This window comes from Nyctibius grandis, chromosome 9 (assembly GCF_013368605.1).
Source record: "Nyctibius grandis isolate bNycGra1 chromosome 9, bNycGra1.pri, whole genome shotgun sequence".
Taxonomy (NCBI): Eukaryota; Metazoa; Chordata; class Aves; order Nyctibiiformes; family Nyctibiidae; genus Nyctibius; species Nyctibius grandis.
This window is the reverse complement of record NC_090666.1, coordinates 25,239,690-25,259,700: the sequence shown is the minus strand read 5'-3', so window position 1 is coordinate 25,259,700 and position 20,011 is coordinate 25,239,690. Positions and strand designations below refer to the sequence as shown.

The window sequence follows — 20,011 nt, the reverse complement described above, 5'->3', positions numbered from 1 at the left end:
GGGGAACAGAAGGAGATTTGGCACCTGGAATTGGGCCTAAGGATACAGATGGGCTCTTTCAGAAACGTTCAGTAGTTTGGGTTGGTTTTTTTTTTTCCCCTTTAAGGACAAAAAAAACAGCTGGTGGCAGTTTAATACTAACATACCTTAAATGCATCAGCAGAACACCTAGCAAAGCACTCATGACTCTGCCATGAATACTAGATGAGCTCATTACACAATGAGCTATCACAATGAATAGCAAATGAACCCATAACAATAGCACACTTCAAATAAAGTATTACCCTGTAAAAAGTTACTACCAAGAGAAAAGACATATTACACTTTTCATGGTCACACCATGGTGGACCAGCATTCGCAGCCTTTTCCCAAAGCCAGATAGCTGCATTTCCCCCTCAGCCACACAGAATATGAACAAGAATATTCTGAGTCTCTCTTTGGGGACGTCCATGTCATTGCATTGATGCCTGCAGTGCAGAAGTAACAGCTATGTGTGTGAAATTTGTTCTCCTCTAATGTCAATGTCAAAATTCCCACGGATGTTAACAGAGCCAGGGGTTCCACTTTGTTTACCTCAGCTGTTTCTAAGGACATGGAGGTCTCCCACTCCTTGCACTCTTGGAAGCCCCCACCACAAACAGTTATGTTTCTCACGTACCTGTTTCACCCAGGGCACTATATTCTTCCTCAGTCTCAGCTGACGGCACTGGACTTCAGTCAGCCTCAGGCATTTCCCAATCTGTTTGTCTGAGAACCCGATCTGTTTGGCTCTCCTCAGTGTCTCTTCTGGAACTGTTTCACTGGGATTAAATAAGAACAACACCTCTGCATGAGGCTTTACAGGAATACTCAGAAGATACATGAGTGCTTGCATCTTCCATACTGCATAGAGTTGCTGTAGGATCATGCACATAAAGGCAAGAAAAGGAAGAAGATCCAGCTAAGCTATGCAATCATCACACATAAAAGACCTTTTGCACTGGATACCCCCCACAAAGACCTATAAGGTAAAGTCTACAGGCAGACTGCTGATGCTAGGAAGTGAAACTCTTTCTTTCCTTGCATTTTTGAGAGAGAATGAGTGACTCATGATTAGGTGCATCATCTCCCAGGCAGCATTCTCCACCAGGTTAGTACAAGGTCACCATATCCACAAGAACTGTATGGTCATTTACCACTACAGCCTTCACAGAGGACCTGCAGTGATTCCTTTCTTGGATTCAGTATCCCCACATCCCCATGCCCAAACTTTAACTCGATCTCTCCCTTACATTCCTCCTCCCAGTCTAAATTTTAAAACATAGGCCTCACCAGACTGGGCTGGATCAATAATTACATATGTACGCACATCTCCTGCCTCTCGTTGCAGCTGCCCACTCCACACAAAGGCAGGAAATTCCTGAAGCTCTGGGACAAGTCATTTAGAGACATAATTGTCCCCTGACCCTGCTGAGCTGGGGGGACAATTTGCCTCAAAACACTACAATTTGTCCCAAACAAGCCCTTCTTTCTGTTGTTGAGGATGCTCTGTCTACCTTCAGAAATACCCAGTCTTTTGAAAAAGCATCTGACTTCAGAGATACATAGCAGAAATGACCTTCAGAGGCTCACAAGCAAGGGAGGTTTTTCCTTCTGACAGTCTCAAATATACTTTTTTCCATATCATTTGTGCTGCTTCTTGAATGATGAAACTGGGGAGAGCGATAGACAGGGTAAAGCAGGGGCACCTTTTTTGATTTCATACTTGCAATCAGGGTCTCTCAATACTTCCATATGTTCTCCTGGTTTTGCTTTTCAGGAGTCCTAGTTTTTGGTGTTTATTTCAAATGCATTGCTTTCCCCAGCCATCTCTGCAGCTCAACAGTTTCTTGTCCATTTTGCTTTTGATTTTTTCATCTTCTCCATTCCCCCTTTATTCCCTCCACTTTTTTCTCTCCCACACTATCTTTTTTCCGCTTTGTTCTCGCTCCACCTATAGCCCTTACAGTTTCTGCCTGTCTGTTTCTAAGCTACCTTTTCTAAGCTTAGCTTTTGCAAAAACATAAAAAAGCCTATGTATTTTTATCAGCACTTCTGCTTTTCATCTTCATTGCCAAGAGCATCCTTGCCTGCCCAATAAATCAATATTTTATGAGCAAGCAAGCTCTGAATCAGGAAAAAGGAAATGATTAACAAACAAGCAATTTTCCTAAATCAGAGCTTTTGAATTATGTCCTTTGCTTGATGGTATTTTTAAATAAATAGCATTATGTTATTTGAGTGGGAGGAGAGGGGTAAGGCCGCTTTATTGGAATGTGTCAGGAAGCTGAAGCATGACAGAGAGTCATTGGATTGGATTTTCCACTCTGGCTTAGGCACAGAGAAGCTCTGCTGCCCTCAGTGAAGTCAGGCTAGCGTAAAACAGGTGAGAGTCACAAAAGTGTCAAACCAGCTGTTCCGAGAGCAGAACTGGGGACCAGAAACTTTTGGGTTCAGATCCCTGGGTAGATGGGGTTTTGTCTATGAATTCCCCAATGCCACCTCTCCTTCCCCTGCAATATGAGAACAGAGTACTCCCCCTGCCTGCAATAGCAGAGCAGACAGCTAACGAGGATTTGCAGAAAGAAAACGCTCACTGCAACTGTTATCCTCTGCACTGTGTCCCAGCCTGGCACTAACAACCAGCCTGCTCTGCCCTCCGGGGACTCCAGGCAGGAGTTCCACCTTCACCCTTGATGTTCTCCACAACCCTCCACCACATCACCCTTCTTACTCCAGCAGATCCTGCTCTTTGCTAGTGTCAGAAGGAAACAGTCCTGCCTAATCCAGCAGGTTGAGCTTCCCAGGATTTGGGTTTAGTTCTGGGTGCAGAAAGACTTCCCAAAATAAGACCCACTTTGCAGCACCGCAGTACATGCGGTTCCCATGCACTAACGCCTCCACCACAAAACTCCTCTGCTTCTCCTCAGCCCTTTCTACTTTCTGATGTCAGCTCAGAGGCAGGACTTCTTACATAAACCATGAATGCCAGAACTGAAGGCATGGACGGGAGGAAACACAGCAAGCAAAATCTGCCAGTTCTCTGGCAAAACAGAAGCTAGCCATCACCGGCTATTAAGAAGAACGCAGCCACGTTAGATTTCTCTCCTAGATTCAGCTTTCCCTAAGTACGAGTGAGCAGACCTGACGACCCCAAGAAAATGAGCCTGTTTCAGTGCAGTTTACTCCCTTTCTCTCTCTCCTTTCTGCCTCAGAAACACACATAGCTGGCTGTCTTTTGATTACTGACACAGAAAGAAAATTGCCTTCATTTGCACCTTGTTTCAATTCAGTTTTTTGTATCTCATTATAACAATATCATTCATCGTCATCTCCCCCTAGCAGGGCGAGTAGAAGAGAAGCAGTGATTATTTGGTGACATGATTCATTTGCCTCAGGCCAGCAGCTTAAATTAGGTTAGGACACACCAAAACACAGCAAAAAGGTAACCAGTTTTGTACAGGACAACCAGTGTGCAAGAGAAAAACCAAGTACCTAAGGGGAAATGAAACTGTGCATTTTTTCCTCTGCTACTCACAATGCATGATAAAGAAAAGATGTAGCTTTCAATGTGGCTAATAAGAAAGATGTGGTGGGAACCTCTATTCAATCAGCACCTAGACAGGAAGGGTTTTCCCATTTCTCACTGCCCTGGAGGCAGCCTAATATGGAGGAAATGCACCCAGCTCACCATGGGGCAGGAAAGGTTAGAACTGACAACCCAGCCCTGGGGATGTAACAGTTTTGCCATTTAATATTGTCACAGAAAATGGGCAAGAGTCAAACACCCAGCAGTGCCACTTTCCAAGCACTTGAAACCAGAATGTGCCACAAGATGAGAAATTGCCAAAATCCTCCAAGGCAGCTCCCAGGGATTTGGAAGCACAACCAGAAGAAGGGGCAGGCAGAGTAAGCCAGCAGAATTGCTCCACCACGTTTAAAGGGAACTGGTTCAGAGAGCTGCAAACCCTCAGCACTGGCATGGAAATCAGGCTGCCTCTCTGCATGTACTGGACATACATCTTCATACCTGGATCATTTCCATTTACTAATAAGGGTGCTTTTTAGCACTTTTATCTCAGCTTCCATGGAAAGAATATAAAGAAACACGCAAACAGCATGGTAGGGTGATGCTTATCTTACAGATAGCAAAACTGAGATGCGCAGAGGTTAAGGGCTGATGATTTTTAAGATCCGGCATTCCCACTGCCTTTGCTCAAATACAGCCCTTTAGACTTGCTGGAGACACAAAAGCCAGCAAGAGCGGAATCAGGCTGATCTTTTTGAACGCTTGAGTGCAAATAACCCTTCCAAGAGCTCACCAGAAATCCAGCACTAAAAAGAGAAGAAAAAAATTCTCAGTTCTGGCTATTCCCAAACACATGACCCAGTCCTACATCACTGCCTCCCACTTTCCCCTGGAGCATCACTTACTTTTCAAACACAGAGCAAAAAGTCTTCCAAAGATTAAAGCCCCTTGCTGGTTTCTAATCAATTCAGAAACAAGGGAAGATTAACTGGCCATGATTCCAGACTCCTATAATTCTCCTTTTTCCTAACATTCACCTTTGCAAAATGACAGTCAGAAGTTTTAGAGCTTCAAAACCAGACAATTAGACTTTTGCACACTGCCATAATCATTTAGTGGCTGTTCACTTCCTCGGAAAGCCAAAGTCCCCTGCACATTTTGCAGTTTATAAACAATACAAGCCTTTCCCGAACCTTGCTTGTGCCTCCGTTTCAGCTTCCAGTGTTGATTTGTTGTTGCTTTTTGTTTAAAATTCGACCTGTCATCTTTGGAACTCCATCCACTCACTTTTTCAATATTAAACTATAAAAGGAAATGGAATAAATTCCCCTTAATGAGGAAATTTTCACCTGGCACAGAGATCCTGGAAAAATCTATTAACTGACTGGAAGAATGCTGGCAGCATTGCAATTATCAGGAGAGCCTGCTCACTTCAGCACGGCCCTCTTCCACTTGACTGGCTTTCATCTGATCCACCAGTTTAGGAGTAGTGCTAAATAAACGTGCCAGCAGAAAGCCCCAGCTTTGATATGGGAAGAAGCACTCTCTTTCTTGTCTCCCAAACCAGGCTCTGCTTCATTTTAGGTACGTTGTCAACTTTACACCCAGCCGCATTTTACTTAGGCACATGTTAATGGGTCTTGATCAAAAGGATCAGGAACATTTTATGAAACTGAGGGCCAAAGCCTGAGCTGGGAGCATTTGGGACACAGCTATTGCATCAGTTAACATCTGCCCTGTAAGCTCACAGGCTCACCCCCGCAGGTCACCTCTGGTTTACCTCAGCAGCTGTTCATGGGGCTTGGACACGCACATAGGAGCTGCAAAGACGAGCACACTCCAGCTCAGCCCACCAGTCTTGAACTCAGCTTCTCCTAAATCTGGAGGGGGTAGATTTAAGCCCAGACTACAGTTTCGCTATGGTAAGCAAAGTGGACCGAAAGCAAGAAGCACTGGAACCAAAACGCCTAATGCGCAGTCCTGAGAGAGCTCTTCCTCTGTCAGTAGTCACAGACCTGGGGGTTTCAAAAGCCTACTTTACTTCAGGCTGGATTATGTACAAAGGCACATTCTTCCTCTTTTCCTCGTTGCCCCACTCTGCTTCAAGGCTCTTAGTGGCTTCCTTGATTGCTCCTGATGTTTTACAAGATTTTGAACACGCTACAATTAAAATAATGAGATCGGTGTATAAATTCTCTCCCTGCTTCTCTTCTCAAGGAGACAGATTGTTACCATTTTTCCCCTCCTGAGAAACTCATGAGATGACTGACAAAAAGCTGTCAAAGGAACGTTTGGGGAACAGGAGCTGTAAACCAACAAATTTCGCTCACTGAACAAGTATCACTCCAGAGCTCTGCATCTTTAACATTCAGGTCCCTGGGCCAATAAATCTCATTGTGGACGTCTTGATTTAAGTAACATGAACCTCACACTGTGACCTAAGACCTAAATGACACACACCTAGGATTAAGTGATGTGCTGAAGCAGCAGCTCACATCAAAACACAGCCAAGAAATGGGTCATAGATGCTTCCTCAAAGCCTATTTTCTACCTCTGGTAAAAGAGAGCTTTGAGGTCTTTGCTGGGATGCCATGGTATGGACTCCCCTGCTTCTGGTATTGTACATACTGGTTACAGAGATTCCCCAGTGGCTTTTAAAGGGTGACACCTGTATATCCTCTGTATCAAGGAAAAAAAAACATATTGTGGTTTTACAAATGTACAGATGTTTCGAGAGAAAATACAGCTGTGAAATTATTACCAGTGGCTCTGTAAGACAAATAGAAAGTATCTTATGTCAGATTCACACAAAGCACAAATAACAGTGCTGAATAGTTGCTTATATTATATTCTCACGTACTGAATTCCTAATTTGTTCCTGAGTCTTCCTTGCCCCTCAGTTCATAAAGAAGACAAAAGCAATCTTCCCAGATATTTAAAAGCAAGTACTACAAATATGTCAGTGACAGCTCCTCAAACAGTATAAATAAGTGCAGCCTCATTTAGCATCACTGGACCCACTCTGCTTTGTACCCACACAAGATCTGACTTAGGCTCTCTGTCCTGTCCCAAAAGCACGCAAGTCAGCAGAAACACTGCTTTTGAGAAGAGCAGCTGTGCAACAAGCACTGTGGAAGAGCACAGGTTATTGACAGCCTGTCCGAGCTTTCCTCCCTGCGTTGTTTTCCAGGCCACCTGTTGGAGCCGGGTTTTAATTCCAGTACCTGTATTTCTGTGGCTACTCCACCACAGTCACGTTTTGAAATCAAGTCATGCTTCCAGCAAGCAGCTTTCAAAGCACACCTTTCACAGACACAAGGACATGAGCTTCAAAAAGGAATTCGCAATAAACAACTTCTTCCATGGGCCACTGAGCAGAGTACCTGGCTACAAATTCTGGGCTGAAGTGGGTCTGCACCCTCACACTTTTTTCTGCTTTCCCCCCTATTAACCTGTGGCTATTTAGGAATGACAAGAGCAATACTCAGGATGGCGCTTACCCCTTTTCAAGCAAACCACAGGCCAGGAGGTGTTTTTACTCAATGCCCACAGAGCAAGGACACATTCTCCTCCAAAACAAAGCTCTGAAGTATAAAGTTACCAAGAGATCATTGGTGCCATCGTTTCCCACTGCTAGTAGGCTGGCTAGTTTGGTATCCACCAAAAGGAAGATTTGCTGTTTTCATTAAGGTTAATTTGAAGAGCTGAGATTTAAGAAGGCAGAGTGCAGTTCACTGCTCTGCCAGATCGTCTTTGAGACTTTAGGCAAGTTTACCATTTCTATGCTTTGCTCCTCAACTGCAAAATAGGGGTTTATCATTCTCACTTGAATTCTACTTTACAGCCTTTTATCAATACTGAAATGTTCCTCTTTGGGCAATATACTCTGCCTGTTGCAAAATGGCCCAATCTTCCCTGGGTCTTACTCAGATTTTCCCCAGCAGTAAACTTGACCCCATTAACTCTCCTTTTCCCCCATCCCTGTGAGCTCTCAAGTAATGACAAATACAATCAATTGCAGGTTCAATTGCTACAGAGGTGCCCAAATGACTTAGGAGCACAAGTCCTACTGATTTTCAACAAGGCTTCTGTCCCCACGTCATTTGGGCATAGGTGATGATTTCACCATAGCTGTCTACCTCTTTACCTATACTTAGGGGTATTTGTCATACATTCTCCTTGCATACAGACACAGTACTCAGGGATCACAAGATCAGGAACAGAAAAATAACCATGGCCACATGCAAACAAATCCTCACTGCAGATGGTCAAAGAACAGATGCAAATTCTAAAAGAAGCTTTCCCTTGCACCCAGGCCACCAGTGTCTTGACTCGAACATGCCCCAGATGTTACTTCCAAGTCTGGGCTTCAGCTGTGCTCTTGGGGATGATGGTGTTACTGGACCCTATTGCAAATCTGACTCACTCTGGATGGGGTCCATAACCCTGGCCTTAAAGTCACATCTCACTCCTCATTGTGTCAGACAGCTAGACATGGTCTATTCAAATTTCCATCTCCTTCACAAACTGTGGATGTGACGAACAGCCAGTGGGGTCACTCCAGGGCCCTTTCCCTCCATTTTTTCTCATGGGACAGATGAGGCCAAATCTAAGGAAAGATTTTCCTGATAACAGCATACCCTATTGCACTGCCACTGCTCCATACACGATCGCCTGTTCATGGACTGACAGCACGGAATGGTATTTGCTCTTTCTGTGTGTGTACATATATGTGGTTTTGTTTCTGTGCATGCGTGTGTGGCGGTGAAGGTTATAGTTAAGATTATACTACTGAAAGTATGAAGGTAATCAGTCAAAAAAACAAAAAAAAACCACAATGTAAGTTTCCACTTAAAATGAAAAATATGTAGGTCACAGGAGAAACAGCAGAGGCACGTGTTTGATGCGTATGTGATATTACTGGATATTCTTGCAAGTACTCTCAAAATGTCTTTCTTTTCCCAATTCAACTCAGGCCATTTGCTTTCCTGCAGCCAAATCACATAACCTGAAACAACTCTTCCTCCATCTTAGAGGGCTCAGAGGCAAAGTCAAATGGAAACATTGCTGCAGCATGACAAACATACAGTCTCACCAGCACCAGGTCCAATCTTCTTTTGGAAAGAAGTTTGCTGGGACAAATGTAAATGGGGCAGAGCGTGCCCTTCCCAGTCTCTATTATCTCTGCAAATGGCTGGCCTTGCCTGTGCACCACTGAGAACAGACAAACATTTATAGGTCAGAAAGGGTTTTCCCCCCATAACATTATCCTATACAGCCTTTCATACATGAAAACAGATTCCCTGTATAAATCGGTGAGGCCGCCTGCTCACCTCTGAATCGCTCCATGTGGTGAGGATGCAAGGCCGCATGCGGTGTGTGAATGCTCCTTGCTGAACTGCTCACAAAGGCCTCCACCTGCCTCTGATCCCCCTTCCCCATCTGTCTGTTGTATCCACTTGTTCTAGCTCTAAATTTCCTCTTGGCAGAGACCATCGCCTTGTTGCCCGTCTCTACAGCAGCTCTGCAGGGTCCAAATCAAGACTCTTGGCAGAGATGTTACTTAACTGCATCCAAAACCTCGCTTCAAAGTACCCCCAATCCAATCCCGAGACAAAAAGGGATACATTCGACTGAACAGAGAGTGAGCTTGTAACCAGCAACAGTGCCTGGGAACAGGGCAACTACTGGTTCTGGTAACTGTATTTCAACAACAGAAAGATTTAAAGCAATAATGGTGTCACAGCTCATTCTGTTCAATTGGAAATAATCCTGTAGCACAGGTAAAACTCGTGCCAGGCAAGCCGGGGACTGGAAACAGCTGGCTGCAGGAAGAGCACGTGTGTGCCAAGTCTCATTTGCATCACTCAATTAGCTTTCCCTCAGCTATTGCAGAGATGTGTTTCCTGATGTTGCTCACTGGACTAGTCTCTTAGGTCAGAAGTGTTTTTCCCTGGCTCTTTGCCTTTGTGCCAACGTGCCTTCAACATAACGCAGCCGACAGTCCATCCCCTCCCTCCAATGCAGGTTGTTAGGTAAGACAGTTTCCTTGGAAAGGTCTGAGTAAGGATAGTGGAGTGAAAATCAGCACTGGTACATGAATGAGACTAAGTTAATTTATACTACCTGCAATCTGAGTTGAATTGCATGAATCCACTTACAAGGGACACAACACTGGTTGTGTATGATGCAAATGCAAGGTTGGATACTGCAAAAGGGCTTTCGGTAGCAAGCTGCCTATACAGTCTGCTACCTAGTCACCAGAAGGATGAAAAACTAGGTAGGATGGTACCAGCTACTGATCACATTACTAGTAGTATTATTGCCTGCCATCCACTGCAGAGAAAGGGAAAGCAACCTCAGTGATATAGGACAGTTTGTCATGATTAGCCTCTGTGTAGTGATGCTGGATTTATATCAGCTGAGGATGGGGCCAACCTCTGGGGTCCCAAGTGCATCATTCCAGAGCATGCCACTCCAACAGCGAGGAAATCAAACTGGTTCTGGATATATTGTTTTTCTTCCTCAGGAGCTGCACGTATATATTTAAGGCACTTGAGACAAACGCAACATGACACGGATGTTAGAGGGCAAAAACTTGTGCAGCCAAACAATAGGTTTCTGTAAATAATCAAGCTACTCCTTCTTTTTGACAACTCCCTCCATATTTATTTTTGTTTAGCTCCAGATCCAGCTTGTTCCGGCGGGCAAGGGAGAGTAAGAGCTGCTCAATTAAAATCGTGCAGCTGGTCAAAGCAGCAGAAATCACAGCAGATGAACTAACTGGCGCCTTAGTAATATACTGGCTATGGTGCGCTCCCAGTGCCATCGTGTGGTAAAAGGTGCTTAGCACAACGGGGAACCCAAGCTGAAAAGCCGGCCAACATGCAGCCAGTAACTCAGCAAGGAGGTTCTCCCAACCTCATAAATCATGAAGGGAAAGCTCAAGTCAGCAAGAGGCTGGAACTGAAATACAGCCCAGCACTTTAATTTACTGCTATCTTTCCTGCTTCATTTTATATGGTCATTTTTCTTGAAGAAAGAAGAAGATTTATATTTAAATATGTCTGGAATTACAGATGTTTGAAAGTGCAGTACAAAAGCAGCACACGCTGCATGATCACAGCAAGGCAGAAAAACTTAAAAATCAATTGGCCAGGCCAGAAAGAACGCAGTGTATTTGACCCTCAGGTGTAGTAAGTCAGGACAAGTCCTGTGTTTGAAGGCTAACTCTGTCCTAGGTACATTAGTGCAGCCTGCAGTTACTCGTTGTGGGACATCCACATTCCCAGCCTTAGCCCGAGACACAGTGAGGATTTTCCAAAATAAACTGGAACTTCCATAATCCCTGAGAACAGCCAAGATGCCTAAGCACTCAAAGTTGTTCTTTACCAAAAAGAGTGTTCTCAGAAATTTCCTCTATCCAGGTTAGGCAGTGAACGGGGTTTTAAGACAACACTGCTTACTCCAAGCACTGAAATAAACTTCTCAGCATTGACTGCATCTGTGCTCAGAGCTTACCACAGGTTTCCCAGTAGAAGGATCCCCAGAAGGACCATTGTGTCCTGGGACAAGGCTGTTGGTTTTTCTTACCTGTTCACTTCCTTCAGGACTTTCTCCATGTTCACAATGCCGCGCATCTTATACAGGAACCATTTGTCAATGGCTGTGAGTTTATGAATGACATCCACGGGGACTTCGTTAACCAAGGCCTGCCAAAAATAGGACAGCACCAAACAGCCCCTTTAATATATGCTTTGCAAATACAGATTCAGTCTGCAAACAGGTAGCAGCAACTATATAGCATAAAGACATAAAAAATACTGTAGACTAAGCTGGACACATCAAAGGTTCATCTACCCCAGGATCCTGTCTCCCACAGCAACAGAAAATGTTCCCCTCAAGCAGTGTAGGGAGGCACCAGCCACTTCTGCACGTGCTTTGGTACCAAAAGCTGGCTTCTGTTTGAGCAAGAGAGAGAGAATTTGTTTTTCACAGAGCCAGCAGCCAAATTTAAACTGATGGCAACAAGGTTTGGTGGCCACTGAGTTTGTGCGTTAGCTACCTGCAGCAAGGCATATGGGGCCTGCAGTGCCAACTCCTCCACCTGCACCCCTTACCACTCAAGTTGCCTAAATCTCAGACCCGTTGCAAACCTCCTGGCTGCAAACGCTAAACAGCAAGGTCCAGCTTCTCAGCTGTGGAGGAACTCATTGCTTTGGAGAATAAATTTTGATTTACCCTTGAAATACAAGGCTGAATCAAAACATATGGCCTTGAAATACCCCTGAAGCAAGGAAAAGTCCAGTCCTGGGTGACACTGCAGCTACAGCGTAACTCAGGCTTCTCTCTCTGTATCTCAGGTTAATGCTATTCAAATTCCCCTGCATTATCTTGCTGGAGCTATTTTTTTTTATTTTTAACAATCTATTTGCAATCATGGCGTAAAAAGGAACCCCACAGAGTTACTATTCAAATGACAATGTTTTACAGGACACTGCAGTATTAAAAAAAAAAATCTCAGAGGAATATGCGAGAGAGCCCCCCAATACAATTGTATCCGGGGCAGTTGTATCTTGATACATTGCAGTTTTATCTTCTATCACTGATATTTCTTGGGTCTCACCAGTGGTGTACAGTTACAACTCTCCTGATAAAACAGCTATAATAAACCACAATGATAATACCAGCATGGTATCTTTGCTGAGTTGAAGTAATCAGGCTCACTAATTTGTTACCACGTTTAATTGTTTTCTTGCAGGGCAGCATCCCTGGAACAAAGCCAGAGCAATGTCGCTGAAGAAAACTCCAGCAATAATCCAGGAAAGAGTTTGGCCCACTGCACCCCGCATTATTCCTTGAGTTATCAAGCTGCGGACACAACGTTGTATGGACACGACACAGTTCAGCACTGTGATATGGAGACTTAGTGCCAGCTGAGAGAAATGCACAGGTCACTTCAGTGCTGTGCTCCAAGAAGGCACCACCCACATGGACTGGTGACAGCTCTCTCATTGGGCACTGCAAAATACTGACACCACCTTTGACCTTTTCTGAAGGATTTCCAGGCAGCTTGCCTGGGTGTCCCTCTCACAATTCTCTTCTTCTGAGAGGTAATAAGCTGCTCACTTGAATATCCTGCTTGCTGACAAGCAGCAGTGAAAATCCTTAATGCACATTTTGCTCCTTTAGAGTAACCAGCCACTTACACATCAAACCTTCAGCTAGCGCTTGGCCCACAACAGCCACTGCGCTTCCAAATGCCTGCAAAGAGAAGCTTGGGGCCACCACAGCGGTCCCCGAGCACTGGCAATAACAAGGCTGGGCTTCTCACGCGTTTCTGGGTACAATACTGGTACAAGGCAACTGGTAAAGGGTCTGTCCCATCCTGATTCCTTAGTGCTTGGAGGGTGAGGTCACATCATTAGTGGGACGTGAGCAGGTCTTTCTTCTGCCCATCTATTCTCACAAAACACGTGCAGACTTGCATGTCTTGAGGATCTCCAACCTTCAGTCAATGGTCCCTGAGCCACACATACACACACAGGCAGCAGGAACACATACACTTAATCTGCTTAGGACACTTTATTTAAGAGTCCTCAGGATCTTCAAGGGAAAATGAAAAAAACAAACATCTTCCCCTGCTTAATCAGAGGAGAGGCAGAGAAAATAAACCACCTTCACTCCTGTGGCATAAATCTGGAGACTGGGAGAGAAGAAGGAGCTCGCAGACAGTTCTTGCTTCCAAATCACTACACTACAGGGGCGAATCAGGTTTCCAGGCAGAAAATCCCTGTAGGATTTGATCAGGGGCTCTGGACAGCACTCCCATGGCTTTACCCTATCAAACCTACCTGAAGGAGTACAGCCTAAACACGCTGCAGAAGAAAGGGGAGGGAGACACAGCGGGATAGTGTGATTTTAGAGCCCTGTTCACTTTCAAGAGCATCCCATCCAGTGAACACTGGCCCCACGTTGGAAAGCCAAGGAATTTATAGGACTGCCTTCACACCACGAGTCAGGAAACAAGCCTGGTCTGCAGGCTAAGCAATGAGGGGCTGCTCAGCTGCCTGTGTTTCTCTGGGGCTGACACCCTCATTCCTTCAGCCCCATCCCTGCTCCCCACCAATTAAGGTATTTAGGTGCCTGTGGACAGGAGCACAAGAGCAAACTAACACATCTGTAGTACGGACAACTTGGAGACCTGTGAAACACTCTGGTGTGAAAGAGTGTGGATCAAATCCACAGCATGTGTATTCTGAGGCCACTTGTATATAAACTTAAGAGGGGCCAGAAAAGATCTGATGCAACCTGAGCAGCCCTGCTCATCAGGCAGTTACATCCTTGCAGTACTTGGCCACTCTGGCCAAGGAACAAGTCTCATTTATTTCACCCTCTCTCTTAGTGCCTTCTTTTACAACAGGGAGTCCCATTACAATAGCAATAGCCATGAATGGCAGCTGAACTCCTTTCCATTTCACCTGAACAGTTACCGTTTTCATCATCCAATGGACAAAGGAGAGAAAAAAAGTAAAAAGCCCTGGAGAGCTGACTAGTGGGGCTTGGAGGGGAGAAGACATACAAGGAAGCTCCATCCTGTTCCAAACAAAGCTGATGGCTAACAGGGACTAACTGTTGGCTTTTAAATGTCAGCAAGCTGGAAAGGGATTTCCACACAGGCAGCCCCAGCTGCCACAAGTACTTCTTACTGATATTGCTTGCCTCATTTATTAATGGGGACGAATTAGTGCCCTGTGTCAGACAGAGGCAGCTCTTTATAGGGAGGGATTAAGACTTTGATCTTGCTTTGTTCGACAGCTCCCAGGGAAAATGCCACCAGCTGGGAACACCCAGAGTGTTCATTGGGACCCAAACTCACCTTCATCTCCCCAGATATCCTGTGTTAACATGGGGCTAAGATTAACCTTTCATAAAAGCTCTCTGAGCCACTCAGAGAAACAAGAAGCAAAATTTTTCTCTCAGCCACAAGAAAGGGCTGTAATAAAGACCAAATACAGCTCCCAAAGGATGCTCTACACTTATGAAGACAAGCATTTCCCCAGCTTGAAAAGCGAGAGTCAACAGCTGGACAAGCCACACATTTATAGAACATCTTGTGCTTTTCGTTCAGGCCATCTATAAGAGGAACTATATTTTCTATGTGAAAACCTTTTTACAAACTCAGCACAACCTCAGCTCCCCACATTCATGTGGAGGATGTAATGAGATGTATCTACACACAAGCACAAAGGGCTTAAACACTCCACCATGCAAAGTCAGGGGCACAAAAAATAGTTACTGGACATTCCCTGCCAGGAAGGTTTGCAATCTTAAAAAAACCACCCAGGTAAGGGTGAGCTATAAGAGACAGCTGTCCTCTCCTCTTCATAGAGGGTATGGACAGATGTACAAGTTAGCTGCAGCAAAACCAAAGTGTGAAATTGCACCTGCCTTGTAAAGTAACTAACCCCACATTTACCATGTGGTGTACACAGGCAAACACCGTGGAGCTGAAGTAAGAAATAATTTCACATCCTAGGTCCCCTTACAATAACACTGCCCATTACCTAGACATCTTGAAAGATGATGTGATTTGCCCGGTGTGACAGGAGAGGAGTTAAAAGAATGCTAAGGGAAGTTGAGCCTATTTCAAAGAACAGGGGATTTCCTGTATGGTAAATTTAACAGGGAGTTTTAATGTTGCTTATTTCAAGCCCATACCAATGCAACAATTGCAAAAAGACAGTGCTCTCTCAGACTGCAGCTTGCCATTCTTTGTCATCCTTTGTTTCAGCTTTCAAAAGTATCTTCATTTCCTTCCTCCCTTCCTATAAATTAATGGTAATCTGGAAAACTGGCCAACTTTGACTGACACTTATGCTAGCATAAATAAGGGCTGAACATTAGCCAATATTTAGCAAACAATTATAGGAACAAGCAAAGGAAAGTGATCCAGGTCTCCAGTAACACTCAGCTACAAACTGAAGCGCCAGGAATGCACCTGCTGCTCAATGCAACGTGCATGGGCTAAGATTGTACCAAAAAGGCAAACACATTACCTGAATACAGAAGATGCAGAAAAATAGAGATGTCAGCAGGAAAAATTAAAGTCATATACCCACCCAGCTATTAAGTTCTGCAGAGGAAATTACATGCAATAGAGAATATCTGTATTTCAAGAGCAAGGATCCTACACAAGGTGGTCCCAGTGTGCTTGACAGAAGGAATCAAGGAGGTGAGGACTACTCAACTTCCATAACGTCAGTTGACCCAGTCTGGTAATAATTCAAAGGACATAGGTCAAGGGCTTTCTATCTTTTGTTACCTTAGCTATTGCATATATCCGAGTGCTGGATGGTTCAGAGAGTTCCTTCTGGAGATCTACGATGGCTGGCCAGCCTTTATTCATGGGCAGATGCGAAGTGAAGCCATCTACAGAGGGGTGGCACATTCTCAGGGCCTTTTGGAAACTCTCTTCAAAAGTGCGTCCAATAGCCATGACCTGTAACAGAGCACTTCTACATCAGCTGTGGGGAGCTGTTGCCCAGCTATCACCTGAATAACAGAGGAGTGCAAATTTAAACCATCAAGACAGACATACAGAAAGATTACAGCCTTTGAACCTCCTCCCTATGATAGTCCTGCTGGCTTTAAGACAGGCACAGCTGACTGAGCCTTGGGAGTCTCACTTCCAAGCCTGACTCTGCCAATGACATCACCATGGAGTTTCAGACAAGTGACTCCTTTCTGCTTTTGTCTCCCTGTCTGTAAAAATACAGGAAGCTGCTGCTCTTCTCTGTAAACTGGTTTGTAGTACTTCAGTAGAGGGAAGCATTATGCAGCAGCATGGATGTAGTAATATAAAAGGATATTTCTGTTTAACGATCTGTTAGAGATAGAAACTCACAGTGGGGATTTTAAGGTTCAGAAGAAATCTGCTCCTCTTCCTTTAAATTACATTTAACAGTGACTCTCCCCTGTGAGGGCTCTCTTAAAGGATTACTCCTCATTGGTGTAGCAGCACTGGGGTTTCCCTCCTTCAATCTTCACACCACATCTAATAAGAAAACAAGCCTTTCTCTGTGGAAATCTGCAAGGTAACAGAGCCCTTTCTCAGATTTCTACATTTTTATTTCCCAGTGCAGTGAAACCCTAACAGTATAAAAATCTTCTGAAACACAATGTTGAAAAATGTCAAAAGAAAAAAATAACATTGTTTTCTCTTTTCTCACAGCTCCATGCCCACTGCCCAGCACATCAGAGCTCAGGAAAAACCAGGCCAGGCGAGACTATTCAGTTAATAAAAATGCAGTAGGTGCTGTGATCTGGCTTCAAGTTCAGGCCTAGGGAGACGACTGTGCCATACTAATAGAGACACAGCAGCAAGATGCTCTTTGCTTCAAAGACACCCTCTCCTACCCACAGGACCTGGAGACTAACCTTCTTGCTGAGTACCTCCACCGGCTGCAAACTGCATCTCTTAAGCTTCTCCATCGCTGTTTCAGTTCACCACCCAGCAGTCATAGACCTGTATGGTTGGAGCACAGACTCCCCCCTCTCCCTTTATCCAGCATCCTGCCTTGAGAAGGACAGCAGGTTCATGCAGTTCTGCTTTGTGATATACGATCACTGGAAGGACTCAATACTACCTCCTGCAAATGTGCATGGCCAGGAAGTGTTTTACAACTGATGGTGCACAAGGTAACTCTATTTAGGAACCCCAGCCCCACAGAACAGTCCAAAAACCCCTAAGCAGACAGGGTCAATATCAGTAAGCATCAACCCACTGGAAAAAAAAAACAACCACCTCATTGCCATTAAAAGCTAAAACTGCCACTGGAAAAAATCAAGTTCTAATTAATCCTTCCAGCTGTGACAAAGGCTTACTGTCTGGGCAAGGTAGAACTGATATTAGGAAGGTCTCATGTGACAAAATAATTTAATAAAATAGCTACTTGAAAAGCATTAGGAAAAAAAGACAGCTAAAAAATATGCAATTAATTATTTTGCTTTGGTAGCTGATATGTAATTAACTAATTAAGTGGGTAATTTACCCCTTTTGCTTCACTTCTCTCCTCTTAAAACATTGTCTGAAAATGCTGTTATTGTCCCAGACACCTTAAAATCAGGATTTAAGTGTCACACTGTCATGTTCCAGATATAAGAGACTTAATCACTAAAAGCAAGATTACAGGTTGTGTTTGGATTTCAAGAGCAGAAGTAGTCTGAGATTTGGCATATGGTTTTAACAGAGAGGACAAATAACTATGGCAACAACTGAGAGCCATGGCTCATCGGCATCACTGAAAATCTTAATAGACTTCAACTCTTGAATTTATACTCTAATTAACCACCACTACAGAAGTCCAAACAAAAAATAACTCTGGGAGTCCTGTAGTGAGTGTTAAGAATGAAGGCAACCTCAGGTGATCGAAACTGGTCTCCTCCCTTAGGAGTCAAACCATTTAGGAATCCACACTGTGATATCCAAGATTACATGGTCCTAACACATTTCAATTAATTATAGTACTGGACAAAAATCATTTGAGCTGAATAAGTACCTTCAAAAGCCATTAGGTCCCTGAAGATAGATATTCTGAGGGTTTCCAAGAAAGAGACATGACTTTCACAAGTGGTGGAATGGAAGGGGACAGTCTTGCACTCACCTCTCCCACACTCTTCATGGAGCTTCCAATACGGTCGGATATATGCTGAAAACGGTCCAAATCCCAGCGGGGTATCTTGGTAACAACGTAATCCAGGCTGGGCTCAAAGCAGGCAGAGGTTTTTCCTGTCATCACATTCTTAATTTCCGGCAAGGGGATCCCCAAGGCAATTTTGGCAGCAATGAATGCTAATGGATACCTGCCATAGAAAAGAAGTAGAGAATAGTAGAGTGGGAAGTACTTTGCTTTTGCAAATCCCAGGAGTGGATCAGATTAAACAGATGTGAGGTGATTTTACCTTCTCAACACAACGGAAGGTTACTGTGCTCAAGCACAGCAGGGCACGTCCAGCTTCCTACCTTAACACATAGTAGAGATACCTACCTAGATCTGGGACTTGCTTTATTATCTGCAAAGCCACCATTTTAAGCACCTGTCATACTCACAGTGAGGCCACATAAACAGACATGTTTTGCAGCAAGTCTGTCATCCCAAAAGAAAATAATCAAACGCCCACTGCCCAACATTGTGGCTTATCCCCAGTCTGCTATGGCACTTCAACAACCACAAGAGTTGTTGAGAACTGCAAATTAGAGATTAATTTGTGCCTCTCAACAGCATCTGCAATGTGCAATTAAGAAGCCAATTTTTAAACAGCCTGCTCTGACCATCCTTATCTTGATTAGTTTATGATTAGCCAACAAAACAAAGGCAGCTAGCAATATCATTTGCATCAATCTGACAGACAGCTCATTAATAACTGTGTCCTCTGGGTCCCAGAGATGATTTGCAGCCAGCATATGGATACAGTGGATATGCTTTGTAAGGACAGCTATTAGGCTCCCCCCCACACACCTCCTGGGAGTTTTTCCATTTGTAGTAACAGCATCAGCAGGCTGGAATGGACCTGGAAGGCTCACTAACCCCTTCTTCCATCTCCCAGCAGGACCGACTCTCCAAGGCTCAATCCTGTCAGCAGGTGCTGACAAGAACTGTTCTTAGAAGCTTACCATGCAGAAATCTGCACCTTACTGACCTGATCGCTCCAGAGTTCTCTCTAACAGCCAACTTCAGCCTTCCTTGCTGCACATTAAGCCTGCGCCTCCTTGTCTTAACTGCATGGAGAGCAGATGCAGGAACACTTCTTACTTGCAGCTGTCACTTACATATTTAAATAATACACTGATCCAAGTCCCTTATCATAATTCTCTTCTGTTCTTCTCCCCTCAGTTTTTGTTTATTCATTTGTTTGTTCTGTAGTATTTTGGGTTTTTTAAATAATCTTACCCTGTCGCCTTAGAGGCCAAAGCTGAACTTCTCGAGAGTCTGGCATTAACTTCAATGATGTAGTACTCCAGGGAAGTTGGATGCAGAGCAAACTGGATATTACACTCTCCCACGATGCCCAAATGTCGGACAACTTTGATAGCACGATCCCTCAGCATCTGGAATTCCTCATTAGTGAGTGTCTGGCTTGGAGCCACTACAACAGAATCTCCTGTTTGTCAGAAGGTAGCAGAAAAGGAAAATGAGAAGCAGCTCAGCAGCAGTAAATTCTAGCCACACAGGTCACTTTCTTTGCTAATTCATTGCTAGTAATGAAGTTACCTCAGACATTCAAACCTGTGGATGCACAGTTGAAGGAAAAGCACAGATAGTTAGAAGCCCAGAGGCGGAGAGGCCAGCCAATCTTATGGAAAACAGGATCATAGGGGTAGGTTTAGCCTGACAGTATCTGTTTCACACCCTAGCTGGCTGTATCCAAGACCTGAAGAGTATTTCTAGAGCCCACTTTATC

General features: G+C 44.3%; 1 protein-coding gene across 1 annotated transcript in view; it reads right to left on the bottom strand.

Annotated features, from left to right (window-relative positions):
• CPS1 (carbamoyl-phosphate synthase 1) overlaps positions 1-20,011 on the bottom strand; it is a 98,467-nt gene that overhangs the window by 37,050 nt on the left and 41,406 nt on the right. The window contains exons 19-23 of the mRNA XM_068407709.1: positions 19,501-19,711; positions 18,214-18,412; positions 15,873-16,049; positions 11,141-11,259; positions 659-800 (exon numbers count right to left, since the gene is read on the bottom strand). Of these exons, the coding sequence (XP_068263810.1) occupies positions 659-800; positions 11,141-11,259; positions 15,873-16,049; positions 18,214-18,412; positions 19,501-19,711 (848 nt within the window). The remainder of the gene's footprint in view (positions 1-658; positions 801-11,140; positions 11,260-15,872; positions 16,050-18,213; positions 18,413-19,500; positions 19,712-20,011) is intronic.